Genomic DNA, 19,244 nt, shown 5'->3' with positions numbered 1-19,244 from the left:
CCATGGGCTCAAGATCCTATAATTAGATCTTAGAAACAAGCGGAGTTGGTAACAGAACCAAGAAGGCACCTGTCCCTTGGAACAGCTCCACAAGAACATTGCACACAATTTCTGAGCTGCCCCCATCAATGCTTCATTTGCCACACTCAGGGTGATTCTCCTACATATAAAGGATGGGTAACATTGTTAATTTCCCAGTTGGGAAAACATGCCACAAAGCGATCAAGCACATTTCTGCCCTAGTGACTTGTTTAGTCCAGCAGTGGTTGAGCATCTATAGTAAAAGGTAGGAGACAAGGGGCTGGAGAAATGGCTGAGCTTAAGAGCAATGTCTGCTCTTCCAGAGGTCCTGAGTTCAATTCCTATCGACCATATGGTGGCTCCCAGCAGCTATAATGAAATCTGGTATCTTCTTCTGGCCTATAGGCATCCATGCAGATAAAACACTATCTATCTATCTATCTATCTATCTATCTATCTATCTGTCTATCTATCTATCTAGCTTCAATTTATCTGTATATATATAAACAAATAAACAAAACTTTTAAAAAGCAAGAGATGTTTACCTGGAATGAGACCTTTTAGCACAGTGTGGTAGTTTGAATAGGTATGGCCCCCTTAGACTCCCGTTTGAATGCTTAGCCCATAGGAAGTGGTACTATTAGGAGGAGTTGGAAGAAGTATGTCACTTAGGGGCTGACTTCGAGGTCTCCTACCCTCAAGCTCTACTCAGTGTGGAACTCCTATCTCCTAGCTGCATGCTGCCATGCTTCCCACCATGATGATAAGGGACTAAACCTCTGATACTGTGAGCCAGCTCCAATGAAATGTTTGACTTTATAAGAGCTGCTGTGGTCACGGTGTCTTCACAGAAATGGAAACCCTAACTAAGATGCACAGTAAACCTCAGGTTCTAGACATCAAGACTCTGTCTACTTCCTGAGTGTAAGCTCCTGTGTTAACCACCGAACGCAGCATCATTAGACCCGGACTTGTCTTGACATGTGGTTAAGCTCGAGACAAAATGGCTGAGAGGATAATTAATGCCTAAAACTAGATTAATTTGGTAGATTGATTTGCCACTTCATTTTATTTTACACTGATTCATTCACAAATGGAAACCAGCAATTAGACAATGCAAGCTTTTGAACCATGGGAAGAAAGGTTCGGGAATACGAGAGAACACAAGTGAAGCATTTTCCAGTCCATTTGAATGGCTTTCATTTCACATGAGTACACGAGTGTCTTTAGCGGTGCGTTCAAAGTACCAAACGTCGGGTTTTAACACGCCCCACCTGGGAGAGCTGTCTCTCCTGCTTGTTCTTGTCTGTGTGACACAGACCTTGAAAACAGGGACAGGATCTCCCTCAACACCCACTACCCCTTGCCGTTGACTCTCAGGTGAGCTGAGCATGGGTTCTTCTGGGCGTCCACCTCAGGGATGTAGGAACCAGATACAATCTGCTGCTCAGCCTTCCTGTATCTCTGTCCTTTGGCAGAAGTCAGGGTAAAGGTTTTGTTTCTCCCAGAATCAATAGCTTTGGGGGGGGGGGACTGGATGAGTTTCCTCTGCTTTCTTCTCTCCATCTACTGCTCCACACACTTTCCAAGCTCAGCGTCTCTGCTGCCTCTGATTGGGCTTTCCACCAGCTCAGTATGTCCACACCCTTCCAAAGTCACTTTCTCCACTTAGCCTGGAGACAGGAAGAGTCAGAGACTCCTTTTATTATCTTTGCATACAGTGTCGATATCTGGATCTGGAGGGAACCTTGGCACCAGAGCTGTCTTTCCCATTGGTGAGCAGGAAAGCAAATGAAACAAAAATATGGATGAGCAAAGCCCAGGAAGCCAGAGAGGGGCTTCTGGGTAATTACACATGAGCAAATGTTCAGGTCATGGGTAGCTAAGAAATAGAGAACCTGAAGCAGGTGGTGAAGTTGGAGACAAAGGACTCAAGGCAAGACCCCAGGGCTCCCAGCACTGTGCTGAGCGCCAGGTTTTATCCTTCAAAGACCTAGAGAGAGATTCAGTATGAGGCCAGGTGGGCAGGGTCTGGAGAGGTGGCCAGGTGGGCAGGGTCTGGAGAGGAGGCCAGGTGGGCAGGGTCTGGAGAGGAGGCCAGGTGGGCAGGGTCTGGAGAGGAGGCCAGGTGGGCAGGGTCTGGAGAGGAGGCCAGGTGGGTTGGGTCTGGAGAGGACTCAAGGCCAATTAGGGACTTCTTGGGTTAGATGAGAGATTAAAGGGCCCAAAAGAAAAGCATTTGGAAAATGTTATAATTGCCAGCCAAGGTAATTAATGAGTGTTTGCTAAATGAGTAAATGAATACATAAGGTGAGAGTAGATGTCAGAGACAAGGTTAGCAAAACGGGCCTTACAGAGGCCGCTGTTGACTCGTGTGACAGGATTTGTCCTCCTGGATGGGAGTAGGAAAAGAAATAGTCTACTACTAAAACTGGGAATCCTCAAGTTTATGATGAAGGTCTCTGTGAAGAGGCCTTATGTATGAAATTAGAGCACTGAGAGAAGCTGGGATGGGTGGAGCAATCAAGAATGAAAAGTAGTAGAGAGTGATGTCATTTGTTCAGGTAGATGGTGATGCCAGCTATTCAGGTAGACAGTGATGTCATTCAGAAGGTGACATCAGTTATTCAAATAAAGAGTGATGTCAGTTATTCAGATAGTGATGTCAGCTATTCAGACAGTGATGTTAGTTATTCAGATAGTGATGTCAGTTGTTTAGACAGTGATAGTGATGTCAGTTATTCAGATAGTGATGTCAGTTATTCAGATAGTGATGTCAGCTATTCAGATAGTGATGTCAGCTATTCAGATAGTGATGTCAGCTATTCAGATAGTGATGTCAGCTATTCAGATAGTGATGTCAGTTATTCAGATAGTGATGTCAGTTATTCAGATGGTGATGTCAGCTATTCAGATAGTGATGTCAGCTATTCAGACAGTGATGTCAGTTATTCAGACAGTGATGTCAGCTATTCAGACAGTGATGTCAGCTATTCAGATAGTGATGTCAGTTATTCAGACAGTGATGTCAGCTATTCAGATAGTGATGTCAGTTATTCAGATAGTGATGTCAGCTATTCAGATAGTGATGTCAGCTATTCAGATAGTGATGTCAGCTATTCAGACAGTGATGTTAGTTATTCAGATAGTGATGTCAGTTATTCAGATAGTGATGTCAGTTATTCAGTGATATCAGTTGTTCAGATAGTGATGTCAGTTATTCAGATAGTGATGTCAGTTATTCAGATAGTGATGTCAGCTATTCAGATAGTGATGTCAGCTATTCAGATAGTGATGTCAGCTATTCAGACAGTGATGTCAGCTATTCAGATAGTGATGTCAGCTATTCAGATAGTGATGTCAGCTATTCAGACAGTGATGTCAGCTATTCAGATAGTGATGTCAGTTATTCAGATAGTGATGTCAGCTATTCAGATAGTGATGTCAGCTATTCAGACAGTGATGTTAGTTATTCAGATAGTGATGTCAGTTGTTCAGACAGTGATAGTGATGTCAGCTATTCAGATAGTGATGTCAGTTATTCAGATAGTGATGTCAGCTATTCAGATAGTGATGTCAGCTATTCAGATAGTGATGTCAGTTATTCAGATAGTGATGTCAGCTATTCAGATAGTGATGTCAGTTGTTCAGATAGTGATGTCAGTTGTTCAGATAGTGATGTCAGCTATTCAGACAGTGATGTTAGTTATTCAGATAGTGATGTCAGTTGTTCAGACAGTGATAGTGATGTCAGCTATTCAGATAGTGATGTCAGTTATTCAGAGGGAAGCACAGAGGGACACTGGATTTAGCATAGAGAGGTTCCAGACCTCTGTCTGTCATTTTTTTTCCTTTTATCCCTCCCTCTTTGGGATAGTCCATCCATTCATCTATCTATCTCTTATTGCATCTACCTATTGATTATCTAGTATTTTTTGCTTAGCCATCAGCTTCTCCCCGTTCATATATCCATGTATTCCATCTGCCCAACTGGTCTGTATTTATGGTGAGAGAATAAAAACTTGGAATCCCATACATAATGTAGAGAAGGAGGCCAACATACATTTTACATCAGGACACAGTAGTCTCTGGGCGGGGGCCCATGAAGTGCTTTAGGAGAATAGAGATAAGAACAGCCAACTTAATAAGGCTTCCTGGATAAGCCGCCTTGTCAAGTAGATCAGGGGATGAGTTGCGTGGAAGAGAACAGTGTGGTAGCCTAGGGCTACACTGAGAAAGGCATACGAAGTAAAGCACAACCCAGCCCTGAGTGTTAATAAGGACCATCACTGGACTGCATGCTTCAATGCTGGGACCTCACTAACATGGCCGCACTAATGGGACCTCTGGTCATACCAGCAGCCTTACAGTGGATGGCCAAGAGAACAACCAGAAGCACACAGTTCCTCTATACAGGATATGGAGTCAACGCCAGCTTACTAATTCTAAATCCTCATGTCTGTCACTAGCTGCAAAGGATTCTTTGTTCTGACACAAATACAATTTTCCCACACTGTTCAGCCTTCCTACCTTTAGTTACAGACAGACAGACAGACAGACAGACAGACAGACTGACTGATGGTCCTGAGTCCAGACACTTTGCATGGCTCAGTAACTAAGACTTTCTATCGTGCTTAGGACATAATGACCATCAGAGCACCGTTTGAAAAGTAAACATGGCTTCCCAGCTAACACATGCTTATTAAGTTTAGCTTTATCTTATTTCCTCCGAGTACTCTGCTTGTTACAGAGTGGATACTTGGTGACAGCTTATTGCCTCTGAAAGAGTTGTTTCCACAAATAGGAAAAAATCCACCCTCCAAGACCACACTGATCTTTTAATGATTACTATTAACCCCCATTTACATGGGGTACACTCACTGAGGGTGTGTGACAGCCTGGGCCCTGGACATATTGGCCACATGTCTTTCTTCCAGATATTCAGTCTCGTCCTGTGTGATCCTTAAATCCCACTGCACTGTTATGGAAGTTCGATAGCTTGACTCTTCGCCAAAAGCAGTGTACATCAGGAACCTTGGTCGCGCATCCTATGGTCTAGTTGAAGTCTTTGTTGTCACACGCTGACACCAGCTCTAAATAATCCATGTTTCCGTCCTTCTCCTGGGACATACCTAATAGATTTGCCTTCTTAACCCTCCTGCCCCAAGGCTACTCCATTCACTACAGAAGAGTTCTGTGCTAAGTGGATAACATCTTAGTGCAGGGCTAGGCAGTGGTATGTTGGGGACAGGACCTAAGGATCTTTCCTGGGAGTACTGAAGGAAGAGGATACGGATCACAAGGTCTCTGGATCCATGGATTTCTGACTGCCTTGTCTAAAGCTGTGGACAGCAGAGGGAGGCCACATCTGATCTTCTATGCTGCTCCAGTAGAGCGGATTTCTTTCTCTTCAAAGATGTCCACCAGTGGGTTCCTGCAGTCAACAACAATGATGCTTCATGCACTGGGATCACATCCTATCAGGCCCATAAGCTAAGCAGACACAGTCTCTTCTTCCCAGATCCCTACCTGATTCCAGGAATGGGGCTTCCATCTTCCACAGCTTCTCTTCAAAGCTGTTTCACCCACTGAGCAAAGAATGGGGATCAGGGAGACCTCAGCCTTCCTGAGGGCCCTCACCCTGCATCCTGACCCTGCCCACAGTGGGAGGCATCCCCAGCAGACGCCATGCTGTCTCCTAGGCTGAGAACGTGCCGCTCTCTCAGCACAGAACTCCCCTTTTTGGTTGTGCACAGTTGGTAGTTGATGTTGCCCCTGCAGCCCATGACCGGAGGCATGCTCATCTTGTACCTGGTCGTCTCTGTATCCTGTAAGCCAGGAGCGGAGCATGCCGTGGGCTAAATTAGTATCTGCTGCTTGAGGAGAACCTGTGGAGGGCAAGGGTAGCCTGGGCAGTGTGAACATCATACTTCAGAGCCAGCCTGTGTTCTCTTCTCCTTAGGGTCTATCCCTGGAATCCTGCCTGAGCTTCCTGTGTGGTCTTTACTACTGCAGCCTCCTCTTAGGCCAATGTGGGGCTGGGTCTCACACAGACTTGTGTTTCCTTCCGCTCCCAGTTTCCACCCCGCCAGGGTGTCCTGCCATTTTCGTTTCTGTGGGGGCATTTCCAACTCAGTGGATAAGAAACTTTTCTGTAATTTCCAAAGGTGATTAATTATGCAGAAATTTTCACATGCAAGGAAAACAAGAATTTAAAAGAGCTATCAACATGAAAAGCCCCAACACTCTGCTGGGATTTTCTTTCCCTCCCACAGTTGTCAGTGTAGAGCAAGTGAGGCAGAGCCTGGACTTCCACTCAGGTTATGATAACAGGCAGCTTGAAGCCCAGTTTCCCTTCTATGGATGGGACCACCGACTCTGTCCTCACAGGCATGAGGTTAAAGGGGAGGAAGCAGGTTGGCTGGTGGCTGCCACAGAGCACAGCGATCTCTGTTGCATTTTCTCCTTTCTGTTTTACTGTTTCTTTAAAAATTTCCAGATTAACATTTCTGTCCTATAGCGACAGAGTGGGATGTTTCCAGAGGTCATATGGCTAAACTTTAAATATCACCCTCCTTTCCCTTTTGGTATTTGGGCCTCCGTGAAAAGTGGGAGTACAGAGGCAGAGGAGAAAAATCTAGAGGTGCTTAGGGTATGTGTCACTTCCAGAACATTTCTTGTAGGATATGCAGTATTTAGCGTATATGGGTACAGAAAGATTCACATGAGTGGAGCTGACCACGAGACTGCTGGGCCCACAGTAGTGAGACTCACTATTGTTGAGGACACGTAGGCAGCAGAGAAAGGACTGGTAGTCTTGTGGGCCAGTGAAACCCTCCCTGACCGGAAGAGAGGAATTATCAAGTCGGGGGCTCTCACCTCTGAGTGATTCAGTCACACAAGGGGCAAAGGACCCTGGCTGATTCAGGAGGAAGGAACCTACGCATTCCTCCCCCATGGTTCCACTCAGTGAGTCAGGGCATCATCCCATTGGGAAGCAAGCCACCACCAGGGACAGAGAGGTTTGTCACAGAGGACTCAGGAGCCTGGGGACATCACTGCAGGAATGTGTGAATGTCAGCAGCAGCTGGGTTTAGGGTACGGGTGAGCAACATTTATTTGACATTTACAGCGTGCCAAGCTTTGTGCAGGGCTCTTTCCAGCAAAGCGGGAGTGGGAAGGCTGGGATGTGAGATGGTAAGTCATTTACATGTCACCCATGTGGTGCGACTGGAATTTGAGCTCAGGAGGCCGGGTGGGCTGCAGGGCCCAAGATCTTGAATCTGTGCCACCTGCTGCTGGGCCGAGGGTGCCTGTGTTGTGAGCTATGTGAGTGGCTACCAGAAACACTGAGCAGGCATGAGCTTGGATGCTGGAGGTAACTTTGGTGTTTGGGAACCTTAGCATCTTGTCTGGACAGAGCTCCACCACCTATTGGAAACATACTTCATTTCTCATTAAAATAGCAAATCTCCAGCCTTTTGGTTGATGTTCTACACACTCTTGAAAAAAATCACTGAGAATCCCAGGGGGGTTTGTTTATATGGGTTAAATCTATTAATACTTCCTATATTATATCAAAGCCGAGGGAATGTTTACACGCTAATGAAAAGCTCCATTTACATTTCACTTTAAAATAACATCAAGAAGCACATCCTGTGTTGCTTTAAATAACAATCTATTTTGTTAGAAGTAGCTCTCAAATCAAGCAACAAATACATGTAGGGAAGCGCACGGAAGAGTCTCTGCAACCCCTGGCATCTCGCAAGAAGATGGTTGGGCGGCTTCAGTTTTCAGTTTGTGGGATTTTCACACCAATCTTCTGTTGCTTCTCTGAGAATAAGAAATAAGGACTTCATTTGGCTGGAGAAACAACCACCCTGAACCTCTCCCAGTCCCCCACTCCCACCCCAAGGCTTCATGTGATCAGCAGGTTGCTGGAATCTAGCTTTAAACTGCTACCGTGGATAGATGGTGGTAATCTTGGCTTGAGATATAGATTCATATATGTACAGTTCTTCCCAAGGTCTCTAAACCAAGACAGTGCAGGTAGGTGTGCCTGCCCTGTGCCTGACCAGCTCCGCATGTTGGCACGGTGTGCCTAGGGGCTGTCTGGGAACAGGCACTTGAAGCCCTTTTGAGTGGACTAAGGACTAAGAATACCAGATTCTTGCAATCACCCAGCAGTTGCTTACCTGGCTCCATATAACAGCTTGAAGCTTCTTGGAACATGGGTCTGGGTAGAGGAAAAGCCTTCCCTTCCAGAAGACTGCAGCAAAGGAGTCAGACACCTTGCTGGAAAACCTGTCTACAGAAACAGGACAAAGGCCCAGAGATCACCCCCCACCCCCGAATTAAAACTTCAAACTGAACCACACTTAGCTACAAATAAGGCCTGTGGCTGTGACATTTCCCTCTTGTTCGTTAGACTGGCTGTTTTGTGAGCTGTGGCTGGTGATTAGTTCATTGGTGGGTCATCAGATGCTTTGTGGGGCTCAGAGGTAAGAGATGAGTGGGGTGTCCTCAGCACTGAGGAGAAAGACAAGGGCAGGTGTCTATGCCACAGCAGAAGGCCTGAGAGATGGTTCTGGAATTCCTCAGGCCGAGGTCTGGTGTGGGACCAGAGAATCTACCGTGGCAAGGCATGCTGCTACTGCTGCTGATCTGAGGCTCACACTTGGATAGCTACTGATTAGGAAAATGCTGGTCGGGTGCTCTAGGCTGGTGGTCAATGCCCCTTTCAGGTCTAAAGATTGATTAAGAAGGAACATGCCTAGATCAATGTTTCTGGGATCGGAGCCTTGGGCTCAGCGTGTTAGGAGGAGGACAGGACATGCTATAGCTGGGCTCTGGATTGTCGAGCCAGTTGGACATGATCACTAGGGAAGGCATTGAGGTCAGGAAGTTAGTCATGGGCAGGAGAATAAGCAGGAACCCCTCACTGCTTTAAAGCAGAACTATGCTTTGGGACCGAGAAGGGCTATAAAAGTCGGGTGGCAGCTTCTTACTCACGGAGGACACTAATGCTTGCATGTGGCTGTGTGTACCTGTGACCAGAGTATCTGAGGGAACAGCTTAAAGGGAGGAGACGTCGTTTTGGTCCACAGCTTGGGATCACTCTGCTCAGTTTCTGGCCCCTTGGGGAGACAGTATTATGGGCTGGGAACATGTGGCAGAATCTGTTCACTTCATGGTGGCCTGGATAGAGAGGGGACAAGATACAGCTCCCAAGGACACAACTCCAGTGACCCACTTACTCCATCTAAGCCACATCTCCTAAAGTTTCCAGAGCCCAAAATACTCCCACCAGCTAGGCACAAAGGTTTCAAAACATGAGCCTTTGGGGGTGGGGGAAACACTTCATTTCAAAGCATAAACATGTGGTTAACCATGAACCTTCTTAGATCCTTTCAGGGGTAGCCCAACCGCCTGTCAAATCTGTGTCTTCATTTTGTACATAAAGAAGGAGACAACCAGTTGTCCATAGGTTGACCTTGGCCTGAAATAGGGATGCAGTTGTTGGATGAGTTATAATTGAAAATGCATTCCCAACCAGAGGGCTCCAGGGCAGTTATTTAGAGAGAAGCCCTCCTTTCAGCAATGACCTTCAGAGCAGTCTTTGTGCCCTGAGCCACTGGGAGGACAGCTGATGTGTTCTTCTCTGTTCTTCCTGCTACTTCCTCTGTGTAGACGCATCTTTGGTTGTCAGGAGGGAGTGTGGGGTGGGCTGGACTGAGAAGGCCATCTACACTGCATAAATGGGTGTATCTGGGTATCAAACGATGCCACCAAATATTGTCTGACTGTGTTTCTGATGCCAAGCCATGCAGAAGAGAGCCTCCCTGCCCTCTCTGAGGGGTAGAATAATTGTTCTTGTTCTCTTGAGGACAGAGGGCACTGGCCTCAGGCACCTCCAGAACCCAGCAAGTATTTTATCTCTTTGCCAACTCTATACCCCTGTGGGTCTGAAATACCCTACCTGGTTTCTTTGGACTGCCCCTTCCTGTGAAGAAAGTGTGGTGCCTGCTACAATGTTTCTGAGTGGTCAGAGTGGATACAGGAAGAATCTCAGTAGGAGGAACAGCAGAATGTTTATCAAGGGCTCTTTTGATGTAATGTTAGAGGCTGCCATCCCGGTTCACTGTCCTTGGAGGTGTCACATGACCATACACCTTGCACAGGGAGACCAAGTCATGGATGGCTGAATTACAGCATCAGGGCAGTTACAATATGGTCTTACACACTTTTCCATGGTGCATGGCACCTGCCCAGTCAGTAGAGGACCCACAAGTAGAGGTTCACAAGAAAATGGGCCTGGCAAGACCAGCTTCAACAAGCAGCTTGGAGTGGTTCCCGCAGCAAGGGAAGGTTGCTGTGGCAGGGAGCTTTATGCTCAGTGAGATGCAAGCTTTGGGACTCCATACTGTTTAAGGTCTGTGATGACCTTTAGAGATGACCAGTCCAGAGTCTGGGGAGAAGACTGCTGAGAGAGGTGGTCCCCAGACCTAGGTCACTTCTTCATAAAACAGTGCCACCAGATTGTAGTTGAGCCATATTGTACAGTAACAACAAATATTGTATTTTATGTTTTCAACAAGCACCATTAAACTGTGCTCAGTAATTCTTCCATTGCACTTTATTGGGCCTAGCAGAGATCACTAAACTACATTCAAATCAGATTCAAGCTTCATATGTGTGAAATTCATTTCAAAATGGAGGCAGAAGTTCAAAAGCTGAAATGATGTAACAGGAAGGCAAGGCCACATGGTGAGTGCACTAGGAGTGTGTGGGCTTCCTCTCCAAGTCTGGTTCTAACTCTAACCAGATCCATGACTGGGCTGAATGTGGGCCTTGCTGTACACGAAAGATAACCCAGCTAAGAAGGTTGTATATCAAATGCTTTGTGCTCCTACACCACCAGGTGCAGTGACAGGTTCTGAGTGAGAGTGGCTGCTTTGAGTACAGCCTGCAACAGTCCTGAGTGTGGCTGCTGTGAGCCCAGGCTAGAACAGTCCTAAGTGAATGTGGCTGCTGTGAGCACAGTCTAGAATAGTCCTGAGTGAATATGGCTGTTGTGAGCCTAGTCTAGAATAGTCCTGAGTGAATATGGCTGCTGTGAGCCCAGTCTAGAACAGTCTTGAGTGAGCGTGGCTGCTGTGAGCACAGTCTAGAACAGTCCTGAGTGAGTGTGGCTGTTGTGAGCCTAGTCTAGAATAGTCCTGAGTGAATGTGGCTGCTGTGAGCACAGTCTAGAACAGTCCTGAGTGAGTGTGGCTGCTGTGATCCCAGTCTAGAACAGTCCTGAGTGAGTGTGGCTGCTGTGAGCACAGTCTAGAACAGTCCTGAGTGAGTGTGGCTGCTGTGATCCCAGTCTAGAACAGTCCTGAGTGAGTGTGGCTGCTGTGATCCCAGTCTAGAACAGTCCTGAGTGAGTGTGGCTGCTGTGAGCACAGTCTAGAACAGTCCTGAGTGAGTGTGGCTGCTGTGAGCACAGTCTAGAACAGTCCTGAGTGAATGAGCGTGTTCTGAGTACGGTCTGGAACAGTCCTGAGTAAATGAGCCTGTTGTGAGTACAGTCTGGAACAGTTCTGAGAGAATGTAACTGCTGTGAGTACAGTCTAGAATAGTCCTGAGTGAATATGGCTTCTGTGAGCCCAGTCCGGAATAGTCCTGAGTGAGTGTGGATGCTGTGAGCCTAGTCTAGAACAATCCTGAGTGAGTGTGGCTGCTGTGAGCACAGTCTGGAACAGTCCTGAGTTTGTGTGGCTGCTGTGAGCACAGTCTGGAACAGTCCTGAGTGAGTGTGGCTGCTGTGAGCACAGTCTGGAACAGTCCTGAGTTTGTGTGGCTGCTGTGAGCACAGTCTGGAACAGTCTTGAGTGAGTGTGGCTGCTGTGAGCACAGTCTGGAACAGTCCTCAGTAAATGAGCCTGTTGTGAGTACAGTCTGGAACAGTTCTGAGTGAATGAGGCTGCTGTGAGCCTAGTCTAGAATAGTCCTGAGTGAATGTGGCTGCTGTGACCCTAGTCTAGAACAGTCCTGAGTGAGTGTGGCTGCTGTGAGCCCAGTCTAGAACAGTCCTGAGTGAATGAGCCTTTGTGAGTCCAATCTAGAACAGTCCTGAGTGAGTGTAGCTGCTGTGAGTACAGTCTGGAACAGTCCTGAGTGAGTGTAGCTGCTGTGAGTGTAGTCTAGAACCAGGAGGCTCAGGCTGATTTCTCCTTATCTGAGCCTGTTATGCCGATGGAGGTACAAACCCAAGCCGGCTGCCATAAGAATGATGAACAGGCATTTGGAGGCCTAGTCTTTGGAACTTAGATATATTTGCTCACACATCCAAATATTTACTAAATACACAGTTCGTTCTGGTCATAGTTATAAGTGCCAACACACTTTCTCATGGTGTTGGCAAGACTGCCCCCTGAGTGGAGATCTATAACTGATAGAGCTGTTGTGAGCAGCAAGGCTGAGGCTGGCACCCTGCTAGAGGCTCAAAGACAGAGAAGAGACTTGGTGGGAGGGCCTAAAGGAGTCCCCTGGCCCTGCATGAACCAGGCAGAGAAGCCAAGGGACCAGTTCCCAGAAAATGGCTTGTATAAACCACAGGACTCGGCTCCTTTGTCCTAGAGAAGAACTTTTTCTATGCAGTTGTGAGAGCTGTATATATTTTATAATGCAGAAACTGATATGGGCTGGGGTGCCACTCCAAGACATTAAGGAGAAGGCTCTGCTAAGAACAAGCACTGATGATTGCCCAGGAAGGGGAGTTATCTTCTGTTAGCAGGAGTGATTCTTTCTCTTGATGCTCACCTCCATGAGTTCCTGCCTCCTGCACAATTGTGATATTCTCTGTGCCCGTCTTGGAAGGAAGATATTAGAGAGCATCTGTTTGCTCAGCTCAGAGTCTGTTGACTCTAAAACAACTTGCCTGAGAGAAAAATGGCCTAGTGTATATTTACTGTTGAATGTAATTTTCCTTAGGAAGTCTACAAAGCCATTAAAGATTAATAGGGAACCTTATTTTTGCTGTTTTAGGTTTGTTAGTAGGAGTGTAGGTCATTAGCACTTAGGCATTTGTTCCTCTCCACATTCTAGAGCTCCTCTGATGTGTCACAGGAAAGTCCACAGCCCATGGAGCAGAGCTGGGGGCCCAGGCTCCACAGTGGTAGTTAGCACTAGCCTTTGAGAGTCTGGGGAAGAGGGAGGAGTTTTGCAAATTATTAAAGTTAAGAGAGTGTGCAGTTTTAATTTTTCATCTTCTGGGAAACCCAAAGAACACAGGGCTTGACTGAAGGAAGCAGCCAGCATCTGGGATAATTTCTAGAATTGACTTGGTGTTCGCAAAGCTAATTAGAGTTCAGACAGACCCTTTGGCTGTAAGCATCATGGTATTAAGTTACTGGTCTCTACACACCCTTCTGAAATACTTGGCTCCCCCATTAATGAGCACAAGCCCGGAGGTCTGGTCTTCAGATCAGTGCTAAGTGAACAGGAGCTACAGATAGGAATGTACTTCCTGCTCCTGTATCTGAACTGTGATCTCATTGGTCTGAAGGACAGACACACTGATGTCCTACAGTGGAAGACAAACTAGAGGACTTGCTAGAGAAAGACCTTAGGGCTCAGTGGTAGGAATGACCCTGGCGTCTGTCATGACCTTACCGAGTTTGCAGACTTTGAACACATGGAATTATACACCAAGTATTAGTAGAATTCTAGACATATAGGGGTGGCCATCTGTAGCATTTCAGAGGTCCAAAGGTCCATGTGGAGTCTCTGGGCTGGCCCAGAGAAGAGATGCAGACACTGGTGCTCATGGGTTTTTGCATAGGAAATTAGGAGCTGTTGTGAACAGGTACAAGATGTCAGACATGCCTTACCCCTTCGCCCTAGCTGATGGGTTTGCTGTCCTTCAACTGCATGGGAATTAGGGTTCTTGCCCCAAGTGTCATGGTTAGTAAACAGCTAAATTGAAATATACTTTCTAATCTGTCAAACAATTTGATATTCAAAACTTCTGCTGTTTATGTTGCCCAGGGTGTTTGCTTAACATGTTAGCACAAACCTGATGGCTTTAAACAACAAGAACATACCCTCTCACAAGTCTGCAGGTCAACAGCTCACCATGGCTGCACTGGGCTGTCCTTGGGGTACTTGGTGGGCTGAGTTCTTTCTGCATGCTTATGCCTTGCTCTCATGTCTAGATTTCTTGGCTCATAGGTCTGCCTGTTGTCTGTCTGTCTGTCTGTCTGTCTGTCACTCTTGTCCTTGACATTGTTGCCATATCCTTTCCCTTCTCTTCTTTTTATCCCTTTTCGTTCAACCACCCTTCTCAATATAAGATCTTACTGTGTAGCCCAGGCTGGCCTTGAACTTGAAGTCTTCCTGCCTCAGCTTCGGGAATTCTGGAGTTGCCAACATCCCACTACACCTGGTTTCTACTGTTTCCAGAGGCAGCAGGAGCCTATGGAATCTCTGTCACAGGGCAGCCCACTTCTACTTTTAAGGGTCTTTGTGATTGCCTTGGTCCCATCAGCAAAGACCCCTTCTCTGTCATAAGCAAGGTAGCATTCTCTCAGGCTTACAGAATTAGTGTGTAGACAGTGTTAGGAATCAGAATGGCCCATGGGTCAGTGTGATGGTTTGTATATGTTCAGCCCAGTGAGTGGCACTATTAGAGTATATGGGCCTGTTGAAGTAGGTATGGCCTTGTTGGAGTAGGTGTGCCACTGTGGGTGTGGGCTTTATGACCCTTGTCTTAGCTGCCCGGGAGCCAGTATTTCTGCTAGCAGCCTTCAGATGAAAATGTAGAACTCTCAGCTCCTCCTGCACCATGTGTGCCTGGTTGCTGCCATTTTCCCGCCTTGATGATAATGGACTGAACCTCTGAACCTGTAAGCAAGTCCCAATTAAATGTTGTCCTTTATAAGACTTGCCTTGGTCATGGTGTCTGTTCACAGCAGTAAAACCCTAACTAAGACAGTCAGCATGAATGCTTTCACATGTGATCTCAGGGGTCTCCATCCAGTTTGAATTCTTTGTGAATTGCGTAAGACTTTTCTTCCTAGGGATGCTTGAAAGCTCAGCTCCGTGTGTGTGTGTGTGTGTGTGTGTGTGTGTGTAGCTCTCACTCAGGCAGCAGGGCAAGTGTGCATTCTGTATTCTTATGTCAGCAGCCCTCAGCCCCTCACTAATACTCCCCTTGACTCCACTGTATGGCAGCTACAGCTGAATCTCTCTCAGTCTTGTTACTGAAGCAAGAGTAAACATAAATAATTAAATGAAGCTACAATGCTCGACCTTTGCTGTCCAGAGTTCCTGAGCAGTTGATGATGTGAGATTTCAGTTCCAAGATGAATGTGAGGCTGCTTCTGACATTCTCCCCTTGAAGACACCAGGGCCTGCTGAGTTCTCTGTGATGCAAATTCATGCCATGTTGGTCTTGCGCTTTACAGTGTAGCTCTACTGGCGAGAGATTGGTTGAACATCTAGATTCCTCTCTCTCTCCCTGTAACCAAATTGTCACAAAACTGATTTATTAATTTTCCCTGCAGAAATATCAAGGGCTTAAGAGCTAAGACTTACTCTAAAGGGTTTTAACATGTTTGTCACCTGCGGTTATCCCGGCAGACAACTGTTGGGTGGCTGAGAGCGTATGATTGTTTCATCAGCCAGAAAGCCTTCAATTTCTCTGCTCCTTCAATTCCTTCTCTTAAAAACAAGCACCGAAAAGCTAGATTTTCTGCGCTAATAGACATACTGTGGCAGGGGCAATACAAACAACTCTATTTGACTTGGAGATGCAGTGCAGGGCTGTCTGTGCTCTCTCTGTGCTTCTGCTATTGTCTGCAATTTGTTTATCGTGCAACTATCAGTTTGTGCATTGGGAGGAATCATCTGTGGGTAGTAGAGGAGGGAGCCCCTGCTGAAGAGCAAACCTGGGATACCAGATCAGAGGCTACTGAAAGCCCCTTCCTGGCTGGGATGGATTAGCTTGCCAACACCCATAACTTACATCGCAAAATCACCATCATGAGGGTAGCTGTCCAGCCATGTCAGCCACCTGGTGGATGTTGACTGATGGCTGTCAGTGTGCATGCAAGGTGGCTTTCAGGAGGAATGCCAGAATTGATCGGATGCTGCCCGGACTTCCCTCAGAGGCCACTGCAGTGTGATGTGATCTGAATGGATAAGGATAAGGTTGCATTGCCCTGTAGCCTGGCTTGTCAGCTCCACCTGGACAGTTTCCAACAACAGGAGACATGGGGGGAAAGTGCAAGATGCCCCTGTAATGTCTGATCTCCTTCCTCTGACTAGGCTCTGTAGAAAGCCCTGGAGGTTGAACATGGAGTATAGGGAGGGAAGCCTGGACTCATATACTGAACCCTTGCCCTTGAGACCTGCCAAGGAAGCTAAGGGGACAGAAAGAACCAGGATAGCCCCATATTTTAACCGATGTATTGAAGCTTCTGAAATACCATGATAAAGGTGATGAAAAATTTGGGGACAGAGATTGAGAACAACTTAACCACGGAGGCCTCCTTGATTCAGGAGCACAGGGATATCTCAGACTTTTTGGATCTAGTAGTCAACACGTGGGCACAGTGGGTGACTTACCTCGACTGAATCAGTTCCAGGTTTAATAATCTCACTGTGAATGACAACTCAGGGTAGAGGCGGATGAACTCAAGGTGCACGAAGCTTTAGTCTTTTCAGCAGGGGGATGTGTGCATCTGCCCTGGGACCTGTGCCGCAGAGAGGCTATGCGATGTGCTTGGCTCTCACGCTCATTCCTAGGCACAGGTGGACTCAGGCTCAGTCCTATAGTAACAGTTCAGTTCCACAGCCTGCCCCCAGGAAGCCGGTGTGGAGGTAGAGAGACAACACCTCCTGCAGAATGTGCTGAATATAGGCTCTGGCTTTCTGAAAGATCCTTCCCAGATGTGCGCTCCAGTAGGCTGTTGGAGCACAAAGGCTAAGGTAATTTTCTAAAAACAGAAGGAGGAAAAAATCTGTTTTGTGTCACTCCGTCAGACAATTACATCGCAGTGCTCCAGCATTGTCCTCCATGGGCTAATATTAGAAGCTTTGTTTTTCCAAGATGCTTTCATTCTGCATGAGCTGTTAGGAGCAGTAGCGAACTTACTGATACTTAGCCATTGAAAAATATGCCTTTTCCTCTTCCTCTCTTCCATAAAGCAGATTTACTTGAAATATCTTCATCCTTCTGATTGAGAGGTCGTAGGGAACTCCATAAGGTTCTTGGATTACGGACTTTTCAGTTTTGTAATGGTCAACATTGATGCCACTAGGTTTACAGATGTTGGTAGGCTGTTATGTGTATGTGGCATGAGGCCTGTGGAGGAAAGTTGTGTTTCTGCACTTGGGCTTGCTGTACCACCACCACCACCTCCTCCTTCTCCTCCTCTCCTTCTTCCTCCCCCCTCCTCTTTCCCTCTTCCTCCTCCTCTTCTTCCTCCTCTTCTCCTCCTCCTCTTCCTTTTCCTCCTCCTCCTTCTCCTCCTCCTTCTTTTTCTTCTTTAAATTTATTTATTTATTTATTATGTACACTGTCACTATCTTCAGACACACCAGAAGAGGGTGTCAGATCCCATTACAAATGGTTGTGAGCCATCATGTGGTTGCTGGGAACTGAACTCAGGACCTCTGGAAGAGCAGCCAGTGCTCTTAACCACTGGGCCATCTCTCCAGCCATTATTGTATGTTCTTATGGCAAACATTTTACACTGAGGTTGTTTGGAATTCAGAGAGGAATGAGGTAATGAGAACAGACTGTATTGAACAGCCAGTGTCAGAAGGAATTCAGGGTAACTGCCATTAACCCTCTTAGGAGCCACAGTAAGATGGCTCCATGGCATTAGCCCTGCCTTCCATGTGAAGAAAAAAACCTGAGATTGGGAGAAGTCCAGCCACAGGCTAAGGGATCAGAGAGGGGCCGTGGAGCAGAAAGTCATCTCTACAACAGAGAGCCTTCTATCACTGCACTTCTTCGAAAGCTTCCATAGGCCAAGCGATCTGAACCAAGTCCCAGACTTGGAAGGCCTAATGTTGAAAGCTTTTCAGAAAACTTCTAGTCTTCCCCTGCCCACTCTCCTTAGGTTCTTGGGTAGCCCAGGCTGGCTTCAAACTCAGTATGAAGCTGAAGATGATCTTGAACTCCTAATCCTCCTGCCTCCATGTCCCATGTGCTGGGATTATAGGCATTTACTACTACAACCGATTTTACACTGGGAGGTGAAGGCTAGGGATCCAAGTGTGCCAGACAAGCACTTTACCAGATGTACTGGCTGGTTTTGTATATTAGCTTGACACAAGCTGGGGTTATCACAGAGAAAGGATCCTCCCTTGAGGAAATGCCTCCATGAGATCCAGCTGTAATTAGTGATCAATGGTGGGAGGGCCCATTGTGGATGGTGCCATCCCTTGGCTAGTAGTCCTGGGTTCAATAAGAAAGCAAGCTGAGCAAGCCAGGAGAAGCAAACCAGTAAGTAACATCCCTCTATGGCCTCTGCATCAGCTCCTGCTTCCTGACCTGCTTGAGTTCCAGTCCTGACTTCCTTTGGTGATGAATAGCAATGTGTAAGCTGAATAAACCCTTTCCTCTCCAACTTGCTTCTTGATCATGTTTGTGCAGGAATAGAAACCCTGACTAAGACACCAGATTTCATTGGATAATCAAGTCCTTTAATACTACATGGATTCTGGTGAGGTCCAAAGAACCAAAGGAGGGCCTGATTCATAGATAGGGCCACCTTCTTTTATGGGCATGCCCTGCCCCCCACATGTTCCTTCACAAAATCTCACTACCACCTATAAGCCAGGGGAACATGAAGACCAAGCATGAAGAACAAGTTTATGCTAGATGACTTCAAGACCCCAGGGGGAAAAATGTGTATTTCCTCCCTGCAAGGCTTCTACAAACACATGACAATTCCCTCTCCAAAGGATGCCACCTGTGGCCACCACTCTGGGACTCTAAGCAGGTGCTCCAGCCTCTCTTGCCTTGCGAGCTGGATGAGGAACCCTGGGTATGGAGAACTCTTCTTCCATACCCTCATAGGAAACCAGGTGTCTTGACACTAAAATCATGGTTAATGGCAGAATGGGACTCAGATAACAAGAACAGTAACACTTGAAGAACAAAAAGTAGTTCTTGCTGTTGTTTGCAGGCAGCCTTGTGTCCCACACGCTGCATTTCTTAG

General features: G+C 46.7%; 2 protein-coding genes across 9 annotated transcripts in view; both read left to right on the top strand.

Moving 5' to 3' along the window:
* Gfra1 (glial cell line derived neurotrophic factor family receptor alpha 1) overlaps nt 1-19,244 on the top strand; it is a 220,366-nt gene that overhangs the window by 160,505 nt on the left and 40,617 nt on the right. The gene's annotated exons all lie outside the window — the stretch shown is intronic.
* On the top strand, nt 864-17,483 carry Gm46650 (predicted gene, 46650). The gene is made up of 2 exons (XM_017318325.2): nt 864-2,068; nt 2,123-17,483. The coding sequence occupies exon 2, from the start codon at nt 2,590-2,592 to the stop codon at nt 3,940-3,942; it is 1,353 nt and encodes a 450-aa protein (XP_017173814.1). The 5' UTR covers nt 864-2,068; nt 2,123-2,589; the 3' UTR covers nt 3,943-17,483.

The sequence above is a fragment of the Mus musculus genome, chromosome 19 (assembly GCF_000001635.26).
Source record: "Mus musculus strain C57BL/6J chromosome 19, GRCm38.p6 C57BL/6J".
NCBI classification, from domain to species: Eukaryota; Metazoa; Chordata; class Mammalia; order Rodentia; family Muridae; genus Mus; species Mus musculus.
The sequence above is the reverse complement of the archived record's forward strand: the minus strand, read 5'-3'. Positions and strand labels throughout refer to the sequence as shown.